At 41.2% G+C, this 15,116-nt stretch overlaps 2 protein-coding genes across 3 annotated transcripts; both read left to right on the forward strand.

Moving 5' to 3' along the window:
- The first annotated feature begins 1,831 nt into the window (after nucleotides 1-1,831).
- Nucleotides 1,832-9,828, forward strand: ppm1la (protein phosphatase, Mg2+/Mn2+ dependent, 1La). Of its 2 annotated transcripts, XM_061732241.1 has the most exons (5): nucleotides 1,832-1,972; nucleotides 2,874-3,207; nucleotides 6,020-6,194; nucleotides 7,072-7,233; nucleotides 7,502-9,828. In XM_061732241.1, exons 2-5 carry the CDS (start codon nucleotides 2,980-2,982, stop codon nucleotides 7,852-7,854), a joined length of 918 nt encoding a protein of 305 aa, XP_061588225.1. In that variant the 5' UTR covers nucleotides 1,832-1,972; nucleotides 2,874-2,979; the 3' UTR covers nucleotides 7,855-9,828. The 2 variants fall into 2 exon arrangements, with proteins under 2 accessions (XP_061588225.1, XP_061588224.1); XM_061732240.1 differs by lacking the exon at nucleotides 1,832-1,972 and having other exon boundaries at nucleotides 2,269-3,207.
- A 3,499-nt stretch (nucleotides 9,829-13,327) lies between these two features.
- arl14 (ADP-ribosylation factor-like 14) lies at nucleotides 13,328-14,471 on the forward strand. The gene has a single exon (XM_061732249.1). It carries the CDS (start codon nucleotides 13,385-13,387, stop codon nucleotides 13,988-13,990), a length of 606 nt encoding a protein of 201 aa, XP_061588233.1. The 5' UTR covers nucleotides 13,328-13,384; the 3' UTR covers nucleotides 13,991-14,471.
- Nucleotides 14,472-15,116: the final 645 nt, after the last annotated feature.

Genomic DNA, 15,116 nt, shown 5'->3' on the forward strand with positions numbered 1-15,116 from the left:
AACAGAAAACAACAACAACATGCGATTACAAGGGTAGAAATACAATCATGTGTACAGATGCATTTGTGTTTCTATACAGATACTCACACATTGTTGGGGGTGAATAACCACTTCATATCAGTGTTACCAAGTGCAATAGAAGTGATCACACCATTTGGAAGTACCTCAAAGCGAGTAAATGGATCGCTGCAGCCCCAGTGGGAAGAGGGTTAAAGTTCTGAAACAGGTAGCATGGCAACACCGATCCACGTATTTACCCCCTACACCTGAAAACCCAAAACGCTCTTGTTACCCAGGACCGCTGGACCAGGCTCAGAGGTCGGCAAAGTTAAACAGCCCAGTTCCGTGCCAAGAGTTACTGTTACCCACAGAAGACACTGCTCCTGAACTACATGTATCTTAAAAAACCTGCTTGTTTTTTTGTTTTTCTTGTTTATTTGCATCCATTTCATTTAGATATACATTTTTCATTAAGACACATATTTATTTTCACTACTTGATTCCAACTCCTTTTGTTTTTGTTTTTTTGTTTTCTTTATAAATCAACTTTGCTTATCATTTGCTTCATGTAAGTGTGAACTCACTCACCTCATCTCTTTCATGCACAGAGCAGTGGGAGATGGCAGAGAGGAAGAACTCCCTTTAAAAAGGAAGAGATCCTCAGCTTAGAGAGACTTAGTTGCTGAGAAGATAGAATAGAAACATCGAAGGATAAAAACATAACCAATAATAAAAATTGAAGAAAAAAAATCTTAGTAAAAGTCATGTTAATCACAGCCACAATGCTACGTACACAGGGGGGAAAAATGTGTGCTTCATCCTAAGTGTGCTCTTATCAAAAGCTTAAGTTAAATGTTAATGGTGCCAAGTGTGTCTGTATCCCTGACTCTAACAGCTGACTCCATATTAAAGGAACTTAAGAACTACAGTCTCTGTCTCCCGTTCTACTTCTGGGAACCACCAGTCTGAGAAGCCTGCAATCTGAGAGTAAACTGTTGTGTTGGCATAAAATGGAACAATGGCGCCTTAAAGATACACTGGAGCTTGGTCCTTGAGGACTTAAGGTGCCAGGAGAAAAAACATTATTTTAACACAGAGCTAGTGAAGAAATAAAACAATTGAAGAGTTTGGAATATAATCTGTCTGTCAGAATGTTTCCTCCAGGATTTATTCCTCAACTAGATGCTTTTCAGATACCTACTTGGTCATTATAGTGAAAAGGGATTACAACAGCCATGCCTAGAAGTAACACATGTACGGACATTTGTATTTTTAATCATCAACTAAATCAGTAAAAACACTATTTTCGCTGTATCATTCAAAATATATCATAGAAGAAAAACACAGAATAAATGATTGAACATCCAGTTGGGTTCAAAATGGTCGCCATATAACAGATGCTTCTATAGGTTTCATGTTAAAACTCTTTTATGTGACTGATTTGCCTGTATATAATTATCTTTCCTTTTAAACTATCTGAATCAGAGCTGGGGTGTTACTCTAGTTAACCACCAGGAGGCGTATTTGCTGCATGCAATGACTTGTAATATGTGAAATCTCATCAGTTAGTTATTGGAGCTTTAGTGAGCCACTTCTAATCTATAACTGTTATTTTACGTTATTTTAAAAAATCGTGTTAGAAACTTAATTTTTCGCCTCTTTTACTATATTTCTGGATTTCCGTCTCATTTTGAAGACTGGGTGCAATTGTTCTTTTGCACAAAACGGAGTCCTATTTATTCTAGTGTGGGCCACCCCTGTAATAATCATTGGTAAACTTCAGGTTGAGTCATCAGATTTGGACGGGGATATGCGGATGTTCGTGACCGGGCTCTGATGATATACTCCGTTAGATGACATCATATCTTAATTCCGCAGTCCTCGCCGCTGGTCCAAAATCTTTGAGCATCGCATGAACTCGCAGCTGTGCACGTTTGTCACCGCCGACTACCGTTCAAAGACCGATTCCCAGGTGAAGTTGCCTACTTTGCAAAACATTTCTGTTATTGGCTTTCAAAATTAAGGCTTTTACTCTAACGGCAATGTCGGGCCACCGCGTTGAGGCGGATTTATGGTTCCGCGTTACACCGACGCAGAGCCTTACGGCGTAGGGTACCACGACGACGCGCGCCGTACGCCGTAAGATCTGCGTCGATTTAACGCAGAACCATAACTCAGGCGTTGCGGTGTTGCAGGGCTCTCATGCGCTTTATTGTTGTGATTTTTTAATTCTGACATCAGGCTTCCGGTTTTGTCCTGCTGCATTTGTGCGCTTTGAACAACTCTTAAGAATGGAGGCGTGTGTGCAAAACTATAATGTTGGTATGGAGACTGAGTAGACAATAGAACAATCGGGGTCGGGGAAGAGAGAGGAGGACACCTCCAAGCCTGCGCGTCGGCTCTCCGGTGACTCCCATGTCTCTCTGCGGGGTTGGTGCAGCCCCAAAAAGACTCGCCCCTCCACAATGGCTCGTGGAAAATCGGCTCAACCCGTAGGATTCTCTTGCAGCTGTTCAGGGGGGCGATGATAGGACCGATGCATCGAACAGAGTCCTTAAAGAGTGGCCTGATACTTTTTTTTCTCCCCCCCTTGCGTTTCTGCTGTCCTGCAGTTGTCTGGCAGGCGACCGTCTACTATGCGTAAAATGCGCTCGTAGAGGATAGAAGAGGAACCACTGCACGCACCAAAATTCAGACATCTTATAGCAGCAAATCGATTTTGTTCATAGTTTCCGCAAACGCGGATGGATTGTGAATGAATTGTGCAAAAAGGAGGAGAGTATAGGACTGCAGCTTGTGTTGCGTGTGATGATAGGAGACACAATGACGCTCTTGTCTCTTCTGGGTCGCATCATGCGTTATTTTCTCCTCAGGCCGGAGACGCTGTTTCTGTTGTGCATAAGCCTGGCGCTGTGGAGCTATTTCTTCCACACCGACGAGGTGAAAACCATCGTCAAGTCCAGCAGGGATGCCGTGAAGATGGTGAAGGGGAAGGTGGCGGAGATGATGCAGAACGAGCGGCTCGGAGGCCTCAGCGTCCTGGACGCGGAGTTCTCCAAGACCTGGGACTTCAAGAACAACAACGTGGCCGTGTACTCCATCCAGGGGAGGAGAGACCACATGGAGGACCGCTTCGAGGTGCTCACCGACATCTCCAACAAGAGCCACCCGTCCATCTTCGGGATATTTGACGGTCATGGTGGAGAGGTACTGTATAGCCCGATTTATTGTTCCGCGTTAAATCGACGCAGAGCATACGGCGTAAGGTGTGCGTCGCCGCGGTACACTACGCCGAAGGCTCTGCGTCGGTGTAACGCGGAACCATAAATCAGCCTTATCTGGGAAAGATGGGCCGATTTTTATTACACTGCATTTGATTTAGATCATCCAGATGCAGTCGGGGCTGCTGCTGCCGCAGTCCTCTCAGCATCAAATGTATCCACAACAGAACAGATAAACTAGTTTAAAGTCTTGAGACGGAACAATAAGTTTGCTCAAAGAAACAAAACAAAATAAAATAGTGATTTTGGCAAACGCTATGTCACGACAATGTAATAATAATAATAATAATAATAATAATAATAATAATAATAATAATAATAATAATAATAATAATAAACTTTATTTATATAGCACCTTTCCTGTCATAGAATGCAACTCAAAGTGCTTTACATGTCAAGAGAAGATAAGCAAAGCAAGCAAATAGAAACAAAGCAGCTTTAAGACAGTGAAAAAAAAACAACATAGCAAACAGAATAAAACCAACAATAAAAGCAATAGCAAAGAGCAAAAAGAGTAAAAGAGTAAAACAGGCACGGCAGTAAGCATAAATAGGGTCACACACAGGTAAGAACAAACCTTTAAAATTAACTAATAATAATAATAAATTTGCTTTTAATAAACTAAAAGCAAGAGTAAAAAGGTGGGTCTTGAGCTGTGCTTTAAATATGTCAACTGAGGATGAATGAATAAATCACAGATCGCATCTTCTATATTCTGGTTCTGAATTGGTTATATTAAACGCATACAATGAAAATAAGGACAGGGACTTTTTTCTAGCTTTATGTAGAAGGCAGTTTCTGTGAGAAATGCTGTGTGGTTTGAAGGGACAAACTCCACTTTTCAAACAGAGCACTTCCCCTCCCCACTTCAGCATTGCATGCTCTTTTGTGAACACCTACACAATCCCATTTCCACTCAGAGAGATGCCTTGGAGTTCATAACAAAGAGCTTTGTCTGCCTGTGTGTGTCTCCATCCTCCACTCCCTGTATTGTCAAGGGTCAATGGTTTCTTATGGGTGCCTGAAGACTGCTTGTTATGGACACCATCTGTCCCAAAGAAGCACCAGTGTGCCCTTTGTTTGAATTTTTATTAAATTAAATTCAGTCTCCTCTTAATTTCTTATGTTATCAAACCTAAAGTCATAGGATAGTCAATTATATTGTACTTTTGCAAATGTGATCTATGTTGCTGGCTCATGTTTGTGTGTGACCAATCTTGATGGAAAATTGCATGATATTGCCCCCATCTCCATATACACTCACATATTAAAGGTTGAGTCTACTACTAATTGACAAGCAATAAATGCTTAGGATGTAAGGAACAAACCAAAAATGTACTTATTAATTTAAAAAAAAATCTCTGTTCCAGGTTTGAAAACAGGGATGTGTTTAGTTTACTGTCCAGTCGTTACTTACTCTGGCTCTCAAATCAAATCTTCTGCCCTTATAGCAAATTGATGTTTAAGTTTCCTGTAAAGACAATATAACTTCACCCATTTAGTTATTGTTTTATTTGAGATTCCATGTAAGACTAGGCTTTGGGTTACTCTTCGTTAAACAGGTGGTGACAACAAACGTGGGCTGGATAATGTTTACGAGAGCAGATGATGTTTGCCCATCTGGGACTCTGTCTACTTTTCTCCTATAAACAAACATTTACCCTTCCTGTCAATCCTGATATCTCTCTGTGCCACTTTTAACACTTCTGCTCAATCATTTTCCCAATTAGTCTTCAGGCACATTTTCATCAGTTTTGATTGTCACCCTCCTCTATTTATTCTACGAATTATTGGTGTTTTGATCAGAAAACACTGAGCCCAATGGCCTCTTATCTGAGTCCTAACAGTAAATGCAAATGAGTTATGAGTAATATTGTTACTATGGTTCACTTTAAGGGGTTCCTCACGATATGTAAAAAAAAACTGTGTAGATGTAAAGTATAAATATGTGTGTGCACCTTTTTCTTTTAAAAAAAAGTGCATATTCTTTGAAAACTGAGCAGAGTCAAGTGTTGTGGTTTAGACTTGCAATAGCACATTGCTACAAAACAACGTATCAGGCAAGATTGTGGTCTGACTAGTCTTACTTCCTAAAAAAACTGTGAATATGAAACGTGGATAACATCAACAGAAGGATATAAAGATGGTATAAAAGTTTCCCTGTTGTAGATTTAATTATATACCATCCATTGAATGGAAGTCTTGGCAGAAAAAATTAGGAAAGAAACAGATAAGTAAAGGCTGGTGGAAGAAGAGGGAAAAACATGCTGCATATTGAGGAGGCTACTCAATGATTCAGCTCCAAACACCTGCTGTATGTCATTAAAAGAAGCCCTTCGCTAAAATAAAGCCACATTAGATCATTTTTAGTGGTATTTGAATGGTGGAGTCAAGCAAAGGATAATCTGATAATGTGATGAAATGTGAAATCAATTTGGGTATCGTATTTTTAAACACACTTTTTGTGAGGTATAACTAGGTACAGTATGGACTCAAAACACACGACTTCACACAGGCAATGCAAGAAGAATTTAATAAGACGATTGTTTAATAGAGTGTAGTAACTGGTAGGGAAGTATGAAGAGAGGAGGGCTTATATGCAAACAAGGGTGGAGAAATGAGAGATGAGAGCAGCATTAATGGCAAGACAGCTCTGTACCTTGACTCTGTTTATCATCTATCATCTGTTGATTCCCCTTTACGTCTTATTTTCTCTCCTGATTTCCTTCGCACCGAAGGCGGCAGCTGACTATGTGAAGGCCCACCTGCCCGACTCACTGAAGCAGCAGCTGCAGGCCTTTGACAGAGAGAAGAGGGAGAGCGCTGTCTCGCATGCCAGCATTCTTGAGCAGCGCATCCTGGCTGTGGATCGTGAGATGCTGGACAAGCTCTCTGCCAACCATGATGAAGCAGGTCAGGATGGGGAGGAGGGTAGTAGGAAGTAGATAAATGAATATGCCGCACAGTTTCGGAGCCAAAAGCAGGAGGTGTGGAGGGGTCTGGAAACCTTTAAGGGGAGAGCAGTAGACATAAAGATTAAAGCTGTGATGTAAAGTGAATATAATCTTTTGGAAATAAAAGGTGGATTTATATAGAATTTATTATATATTCAGATTCACTTTTATATTTGGGTTTCATCAGATGAAGTCCTATATCAGAGGCTAAAAATAGTGAGAGCCCCAAGTGTTACGATCCATTTCTTTTTTTCTGAAAACAGATATTCAAGTTTCTCTCAAAACTGCTTTGATTCTTGTTGTTTTGGTCCCTGACAAAAGTTTACGCTCCTTAGCACTTAACAATGGACCTACGGTTGTTTTAACTCCTGAGATGTTCCTTTAACATTTTCAGTCTGTTAATTTCTTTACAGCTTAGTGTTTTTTTTTTCAGATTTAGAAATATGTACCCTTAAAACTGTATGAATCCATACAAATATTAATTTCAGTAGAAGAAGAAATAAAAGATGTCCTTTTCAGCTGGGATTTTTCCTACAAAGAAAATAATTCTAGTTTTTACTTCTTTGGTATCTCTATCTGATAAAATGAGCAAAACGACAATGTTTCTAAGTAACCTTGTTATACACTTCTCCCACATATCGAGCCACATAAACATTGTAGATAAGAAAAAGCAGTTTACTACAATGTTTTGTGAAATAAAATTGTCTCAACCTGTGAATTCTTAGATTGTGTTCCTCCTGGTAAATACTATTAGACTCATCATTGTTTAGATTATTTCCTTTATAGATGTTTAAAATGCTTTTATTGTAAGTGTTTTCTTTGAATGTCCTGCACAGGCACCACATGCTTGATGGCACTGCTGTCAGACAGAGAGCTCACAGTGGCCAATGTTGGGGACTCTCGCGGTGTGTTGTGTGACAAAGATGGGAATGCTGTTGCATTATCACATGACCACAAGCCATATCAGCTTAAAGAACGCAAGAGGATCAAGAGGGCAGGTATATACTGAGATAAACAATACTATTAAGTATACAATGGGCCGTTTTTCCGAATTTGTGTCCTTGGCTGCCACCTGTCGGTAGATCCTGCAAATGGCAGTGTGAAACATTTGGTTGTGCCTGAAAAAGATGCATAAGCTGTGATGACTTTCTGTCTCAATTTTTTCCCACAAGTTTCAATTTTATATTTGTTTTATAGCTGTTAACATTTTTTTTTTAATTTATTAATATTCTTTTTTAATGATGAGTTATTCTTTTTCACTTCCAGGAGGCTTCATCAGTTTCAATGGATCCTGGAGAGTTCAGGGTATCCTCGCTATGTCCCGCTCCCTAGGGGACTACCCCCTCAAGAACCTCAATGTAGTCATTCCCGATCCGGATATAATGATCTTTGACCTGGACAAACTGCAACCAGAGTTCATGATCCTGGCATCCGACGGCCTGTGGGATGCCTTCAGCAATGAGGAGGCAGTGCGGTTCGTTCGTGAACGTCTAGACGAGCCTCACTTTGGCGCAAAAAGCATAGTTCTTCAGTCTTTCTACCGCGGCTGCCCTGATAACATCACCGTCATGGTGGTGAAGTTTAAGAGTGGACCGGGGGGGAGCAGCAAGGCGGGTTAGTAAGTCAGGATCACGATTAGAGCTAACAGTGTGATCAGTATGATTCCCCCCCCCCCCCCCCGATCATCTGGAGGAAGCAGCAAGTATGCTATCACAGGAGAACAGATGGAAACTGATGTACGGACACTGAAAACTTTACTCTTGACAAGTGCACTGACAAACATATGCACATACACTTGCTAACACATGTAAAAATGAACTTTCACTTTATTTAATTTGATTGAGATGAGGGCATTTTACCACAGATATAACTATCTTCCATAAGAATCATTATTTCATTAAAAAAAAAGTACACTACTAAAACAACAAACACAGGGGATGTTATCTTAACCAGCACACATAAGACTGTGATTGCTTTACCTACTGTTTACTATACATGCACTGCTTTTTCAGAGGAAGCTCAAGTTGTGCCTACAAGATTTACTGTTCTACCATAAGAAGGTGCTGTAAATGCAACTATAAAAACACCTTTCAGCATGCAGAATTTTGATGATGCTCTAAAGTCTCCATCGGACCCAAATCTTTCGATAAAGTAATAATAAAAGCAAACCTCAACATTGAGTAAGAAAGACTCACCCCTGCGTTCTTTACCTTTTCGCCTGTTCACCCTACATTCATCTTGAATTTATGCTGAGTATGAAGGATTCTAAAAGAGAGCAACCACTGCGCTGAAAATAGATTGGAGGTCACAGTTTTCAAATTAAGACAGTCCAAAAAAACTAAAATAAAAATGCTCAAGAAGAAAACAAATTAAATGTGATGATTTGAAACACACTTAAACCTCTTTCAAATTTTGGATTTATTGGTTATTGTTCAACGACAAACTGAGACAGTGATTTTTAATGATTTTCTATTATTTCTATATACTGTGTGTGTCTGAGTTTATTTAGCCAAATTATGCACAAATTATTGGACTTATGAAATGCCTGTTGATCTGTTTGTGCACATTTGGACAGTTAGTTGCCTTCAAAGTGGGTGTGACTGTGGTTGATGGAACCAACCAGTAAACAGCACAAGGAGCTGAAACCTGTTAGAGTGGGATTCTCTATGAATGCACTCTGACAAAGAGGATGAAAGGCTCGTGTGTCTTCCAAGCTGAGTTTTCTTTCTAAGTCACCTTTCAAGTCTGAGAAAGTGTGTCATGCTCAAACGAGAAACTGAGGGAGACATTCTAAATTTACTTACAAAACAAACAGTACACTTGCATATGTAATGCTAAAAAATCACACATCAAACATTCTTGTTATTGAACTGTAATGCAGACATAACAGACAATTACAACATTATTCTTAGTGAGTCATGATGTAAAACCTGACTAAATCAGAAACCCCCCTTTTTTTGCAATGTTATTCAGGTAATGTGATCTGTTCCCTCCAAGGTGTTTGTCACTGTCTGTAGTAAGGCATACATGCTTTGACATGCATGACTTCTGCATGTTCAAGAACAAAGTACTGACCATGTTTGTCACTGGACACTGGTAGCTGCCTTTGACCTGGACAGCACACAAGACTTGATATGGCAAGACTTTTAAAAAGATGACTCATTGTGAACTGCACAGCTGAAGTGATCCGAAACGTGATATGCTCCTGAGGCAATACAACCAGCGTCATCGACAGCAGTGACATGTTACAAGTTCCAGTAAACCATATTTGATTTACTACTGATTTCAGTCCAGCTGTTACCACTGTGTACCATGACCTTTCATCAACTGAGAGAAATGGTGACTTTTATCTTTTTTTTTATCAGTTTACCTAATGCCTTATTTATTGTTGATTTTAGTTGCCAGGCAGATTGCCAAATAACTATGATGGGTGTTTATTTCCAGTTCCTTCTGCTCATGAGCTAAAAATTTACAGAAAAAAGAGAAACATCATTTTACTGTGGAAAAAGCAGTTTATGTTAACGGCGCGAGTGGATGTTCGGTATGACATGTTCTATGTAAACTCAGTAGCCTATTAAACTCTTTCATGTGAATACTTGGCTCATTTTATTCCTTATTAAAAGCTCGACAGTGAACTTTGACCATTATGGTTGGTCTGAACTTGTCTGGCTATTATACCCTTCAAGGTTTCATCGCCTCTCCAGGAATTTCCATCCCTGCTGTCTTTGGAGTCGCTGATCTAAAGAAACTGCCGCAAATCATATAGTCCAGCAAGAGTGACAGGTTAGGCTTCCGGCATCATACTTGAATTAGACTACACGTGAGGTCCGGGAATGTGTATCGAGTGCTTCGGCCGGGCAGCAGAGATATAATTTTCCACGCCATGTCTGTATGCAAAGCTGCAACGCGGCTCCACTTCAGCACTGGGAAAGCAAGGCAAGGCATGGCAAATGTATTTATAAAGCACATTTCACATGATGAGCATGGACTCACTGTGCTCAAATACATAAACAAACAAACAAAATTACAAGTTTACAATAACAGAAACAGACAAAAGTATGACAAGAGAAAAAAAAACAACAATAACAACCATAAGTCCATTTTAACAAAAGTGTGATCACCCAGCCAACCATAGAGTTTACACAAACGCCTGTGCAAAAAGGTACGTTTTTAGTCTGCTTTTGAAAGTGGGCACTGTTGGAGCAGACCTAGTTCCTGCAGCAAGGAATTCCAGAAAGTGTAGTAGTGACTGAAAGCACCATAGTGTGAATTCTTCTAGATATGATGAGAAGACTCTTATTTGATGATGGGGATCTGTCCGCTATGTAAAGCGCACATGCACAACCTGAAACCGCTTGCCGATATCAAGGTCGGAGATGGATTGCAGCAGGTGTTGAGGCTCAGAATAGCGCGAACGTCAACATGAGTTGTCCAAATAGCCTACTGTAGACCCCCATTGAGTCTAATAACCCTCAAACCTAATGCGTCACGTTCAGTGTTGCGGGAATTTACAGTGTTGGACTGTCACTGGACACGTTATAAGAGCCGGACCAGTGTGTTTTAGCAGCCAGTGGAAAACGACTGTCATTTGGCTGGACCTGTTGAATCAGTTTGGATCCTGTAAAATAATATTTTGAGGCAAACAATATGGGCCAGCACACTTCCAAGTCCTCCGTCGAGGCGCGCGTGATTTTCCAGCGCTTTGGCGCAGAGGATATCTATGAAAGAAAAGATGCGTCCTCTACCCCAGACCCTGTTGTTCGCTTTCAGAAGAGAGGGACAACTCCAGGGAGCCGCCATCACTCCTTCTCCCGGGCCCTGGAGAAAGCAGCCCCTCACTCTTGGCCCCAGAGCCGCCGTGACGCCGGGGGACTGGTGTACGTCATGGACGACCCGACCGGCGGCGTGTGGGTGAGGCCGGAGGAGAGATGGACGAGATCTTGAAAGACAGGAGTTGTGAACTAGGCTTCTGTTGAAATACCAACGAATTACGCAGAGAACTCACTCGAGCATCGCGATGCTGGCTGGATGCTTTCTGTGGCCTTCACTTCCAGCGTCTTCAGAGCAGCAGATGCCCCTTGATTTGAGTTCTTGGGACGCGCTTTTCGCAGCGCGTCCACGCCGCGGCTGGACCTGCAGGGGGTTTACTGTAAATGCCCCTGCAGCCCTGGGGAGGCTGCACTGATCACTGCAATGAAGTTTAATTGCAACTTCAACATTCAGTGTCAGTTTGAGAAGAAGACACAAGAAGAGAGACATTGTGTTACATGTGGAGATGACATGTTTTCTTTGCAAACATTGTGCTGCATTCTCTTGTTTTTATGATAGATTACGTCTGCTTTATTAAGTTATGTCTTAACCTGAAATATATGAATCTATATATCAAAACCAAAAGCACCTGAGATATATAAATACAATGAATGAAAGAGAGGAGTCTGGATTAAGTCAGCTGCAAGCTTGGGAACACAGTGCGCATCGGGCGTGTTTCAATACTTACTTGACTAACCTAATTTATTTTTTTGCTTCTCTTATTTTACCTTTCCTTCCTTTGTTATTGTTTAGTAATATTGTAACAATTATTATAGTTATTATTTTGTTACTAAGTTTGGCAGTTTTCATGTATTCTATGGTCAGTGTGATATTTTTCATTTTTCTGTTTTGCTCCTCTTGTTTGTGAGAGAGAGCAGGAGATTTGGCAGAAAACAGTTGACCATCTGTGGATGGAAACATTATCAGGTGACATTCAGCATTTGAAAGTGAAACAAGGGTCGAAGCACGCACACGCATTTTATTGTATTTTATTTGGTGAAATTTACTTTATTGTGACAGTCTTTTCTTTTTTTCTGGTGAAAGATTTCATCACGACATTGTGATCTCCTTTACCTATTGACTTTTACATGTTAAAATCTACAAATTAAATGTAATTTATTGTTTGGTCTCATTGTATGTGTCATCTCTCTGGTTTATTAAAGTTCCCTTTGAGGATTAATAACGGATTAAAGGATTATGGAATAGAATTGATGGTTTGTCTTGAAATTCTAATTGTCAAATTGGGTCTGGAATTAAATTACTAGACATCTTACTGTGTGTATCCAAGGTCCACCAAGGTTTACCAAGGTCAGACCATGCAAAGCTCAAAGAAAAAGAAAAGAAACCAATCTACATTCACTGAGCATTTTAAGTCTGAGTCTGTCTACAACATGACATATGGGTGAAGTTCCTGGAACAACGTCCTTTGGAGCCAAAAGTGGAGCTGTGTATTAACGTCCAGCGCCATGCTTGGTGAAAGTCAAACAGTATTTCAGCAGAAACACCTGACACCCTGTGGGTAGTGGAGTGATGATATGGGGTTATTTTGCTGCCAAAGGACCTGGGCACCTTGTAATTATTGAGATGACCATGAACATCTCTATAGTATACAGGTCAAAGGTGAGATAATTTAATGTCTGTAGCTTTGTTGTAACTGGGTCATGCAGCAAGATAGAGATACAAAGCTATAACTCAACATCAGAATATTTGAAAATTAAACAATTCAAGGTTTACAAAGGGCGTAGCACACCAAACCAAATTCAAATGCTATGATCAGAGTTTGGGCGAGTGAATTCTCAAGAATCTCGGTGTTAAACAGTGTTCTATATGTAATTGTGCCAAAATTCCTTCACAACAATATCAGTCATACAGGAAATTATCACTTCAAGTTAATACTGTCAAATTGTATACAAACTTTTAGGATCTTCTCTTCGTTTTGGCATGATTTCTGTCTTTTTTTTTCATGTATGACACAGTGAAAAAAGTCGTCTGGGGTTGCAATTTCCTAATTGTAAAATCCACAATCAACAGATAATTATTATTGTTTATTATTTTGATTGGTTATTATTGTTTATATTATACAACAGTTCATTTAGGTAACAATTCTTCATTATCCTTTCAATTATCATTGGCATAGTTGACATTGAGAAGAGAATCGCACTATGGACAGTGAAATAACAACCGATAAGTCAAAGTTAAACTTTGCTCCATGCGTGCCTTATCGAGATATGGAGCTTACTGGCTTATTTATTAAACGCCTAGCAACGCACTAAGCAAACACACGTCAAAAGGAAGAATAAAGACTTCCTGACTGAAAGACTGTGCATGCGTTAATCCGCCATGGGCCACCTGGTATCCAAACAGCCAGAGGTGCAGGTTCTCCTGCTGGGCCTGGATAACGCGGGGAAATCCACTCTCCTGTACAAACTGAAACATGGCGCAGATGTCACAACCGTCCCGACGATTGGCTTCAACGTGGAAATGCTGGAAGCCAGAAAGAACAGGAAGAGCATCTCGGTAACGATCTGGGACGTGGGTGGCCAGGCGCTGATGCGCCAGCACTGGTCTGATTTCCAGCAGAACACCGCAGCCGTCGTGTTCGTGGTGGACAGCACCGACCGGGAGCGGCTGGACGAGGCGCGCAGGGAACTGGAAAACACGCTGAGGAGCGAGCAGCTGCGGGGCCGCCCGCTCATCCTTCTGGCAAACAAACAGGACGTGAGCGGAGCTCTGACTGTCACGGAGATGAAAGACAGCTTCAATTTGAGAAAGACGTGCTTCGACCGGGACTGGTTCGTCCAACCTTGCTCTGCCTCCACTGGATTTGGAGTTCAGGAGGCCTTCAGGCGAGTGGTGCACATGGTCAGACTCCCCTCGGAGGCGGGCGCAGTTAAAGAGAATATCAAAGACACAGTGCACTACCTCCGCTCGAATAGCAGGCAATAACTTAACCATGACACGATTACAAATGCATTTTGAAAGTCTGTTTGAAATTAGCTAACATTGTTGGAATTCAAACTTCTGCTTAAAAGTTCTGTTGATTAGTGGCCCCAGAGTGATAAATAGATGACTATAGATCAAAACTGCCGCTTTCATCATTGGTACTGGTTTGTGTATCCACAGCTATCATTTAGAGTCCAAAATACATATTTTTCACAGTTGTGAAATAGAAATGTCAAAGCGATCACAGTATCCAGTATCACAGACAAAAGCAAGGACGAACGCAAAGAGACTAAGAACGGGAGTAAGTCTTGCTGCAAAGTCATCTGCACTGTTTCTCTTTATTTCCTTGCATGCACAAAGGATCTAATCTTAATCTTCTTTTTTTGTAAATGGCTGGTGCCAAATGTTTTTTTTCGTTATTGTTCATTCCTATTCAATCTCCAATAAAGATGGGGATAAGTAACATATTCACGAGTCAAAGGAACCTGGAAACCTTTTTCTATTGTGCTTCTTATATCTCTGATTGAACAGATTATTCAAACATCGGTCAAATCATATCCATACAGTTGCTCTTACCAGATTAAAATATAGTAACCTTCAACAGTCGCTATAGGACACATTCTGTGAGATCATTGAAGTCACAGTTCAGGCTGGTTACTGATGCCCAACATATCCAGTTTTAGATTTCGAGTTTAGTGAAGCCTCACTCTGTCCGTGGTGTCCTCGTCATGTAGTTTGTCCCATGGTGGACTCAGACAGTCCTCGGTCACCTCGGACGGTCTCTTCGTAAGTTGGCAGACGTTTGCAGTCGTCGTACGTCGGCAGCTGCGCTGCTGCGTCCTCTAAGCTGTCCCGAGTGCAGCTCTCCATCAGCATCTCCTGCGAGGCTGCGGCGCTTGGCGGTCCATGTGGTGGTGGTGGGATGTGCTGCCTGGATCTGGAGCACAACACTCTTTGGACAAAGTATCCAACTGCGAAGAGAAGCAGCATGATGAGCACCCCGGAAAGTTTCCGGGTCACCATGGCGATGTTATAGTAGGTCTGGTCTACAAACTGCGTGCAGCAGGTGGTTGTATTTCCGTGTGCACAGCAGACCTGGTCATCCCGACAAAGGTCTTGTCCACATCTA

This window comes from Cololabis saira, chromosome 10, assembly GCF_033807715.1.
Source record: "Cololabis saira isolate AMF1-May2022 chromosome 10, fColSai1.1, whole genome shotgun sequence".
Classification (NCBI taxonomy): Eukaryota; Metazoa; Chordata; class Actinopteri; order Beloniformes; family Belonidae; genus Cololabis; species Cololabis saira.

Bases quoted from the DNA above. Each gene is read 5' to 3' on its own strand.
- ppm1la (XM_061732240.1), top strand. From the start codon at position 2,809: ATGATAGGAGACACAATGACGCTCTTGTCTCTTCTGGGTCGCATCATG. The intron at 3,208-6,019 runs GTACTGTATAGC...TTCGCACCGAAG, and splicing joins TTGACGGTCATGGTGGAGAG to GCGGCAGCTGACTATGTGAA. The intron at 7,234-7,501 runs GTATATACTGAG...TTTCACTTCCAG, and splicing joins CAAGAGGATCAAGAGGGCAG to GAGGCTTCATCAGTTTCAAT.
- arl14 (XM_061732249.1), top strand. From the start codon at position 13,385: ATGGGCCACCTGGTATCCAAACAGCCAGAGGTGCAGGTTCTCCTGCTG.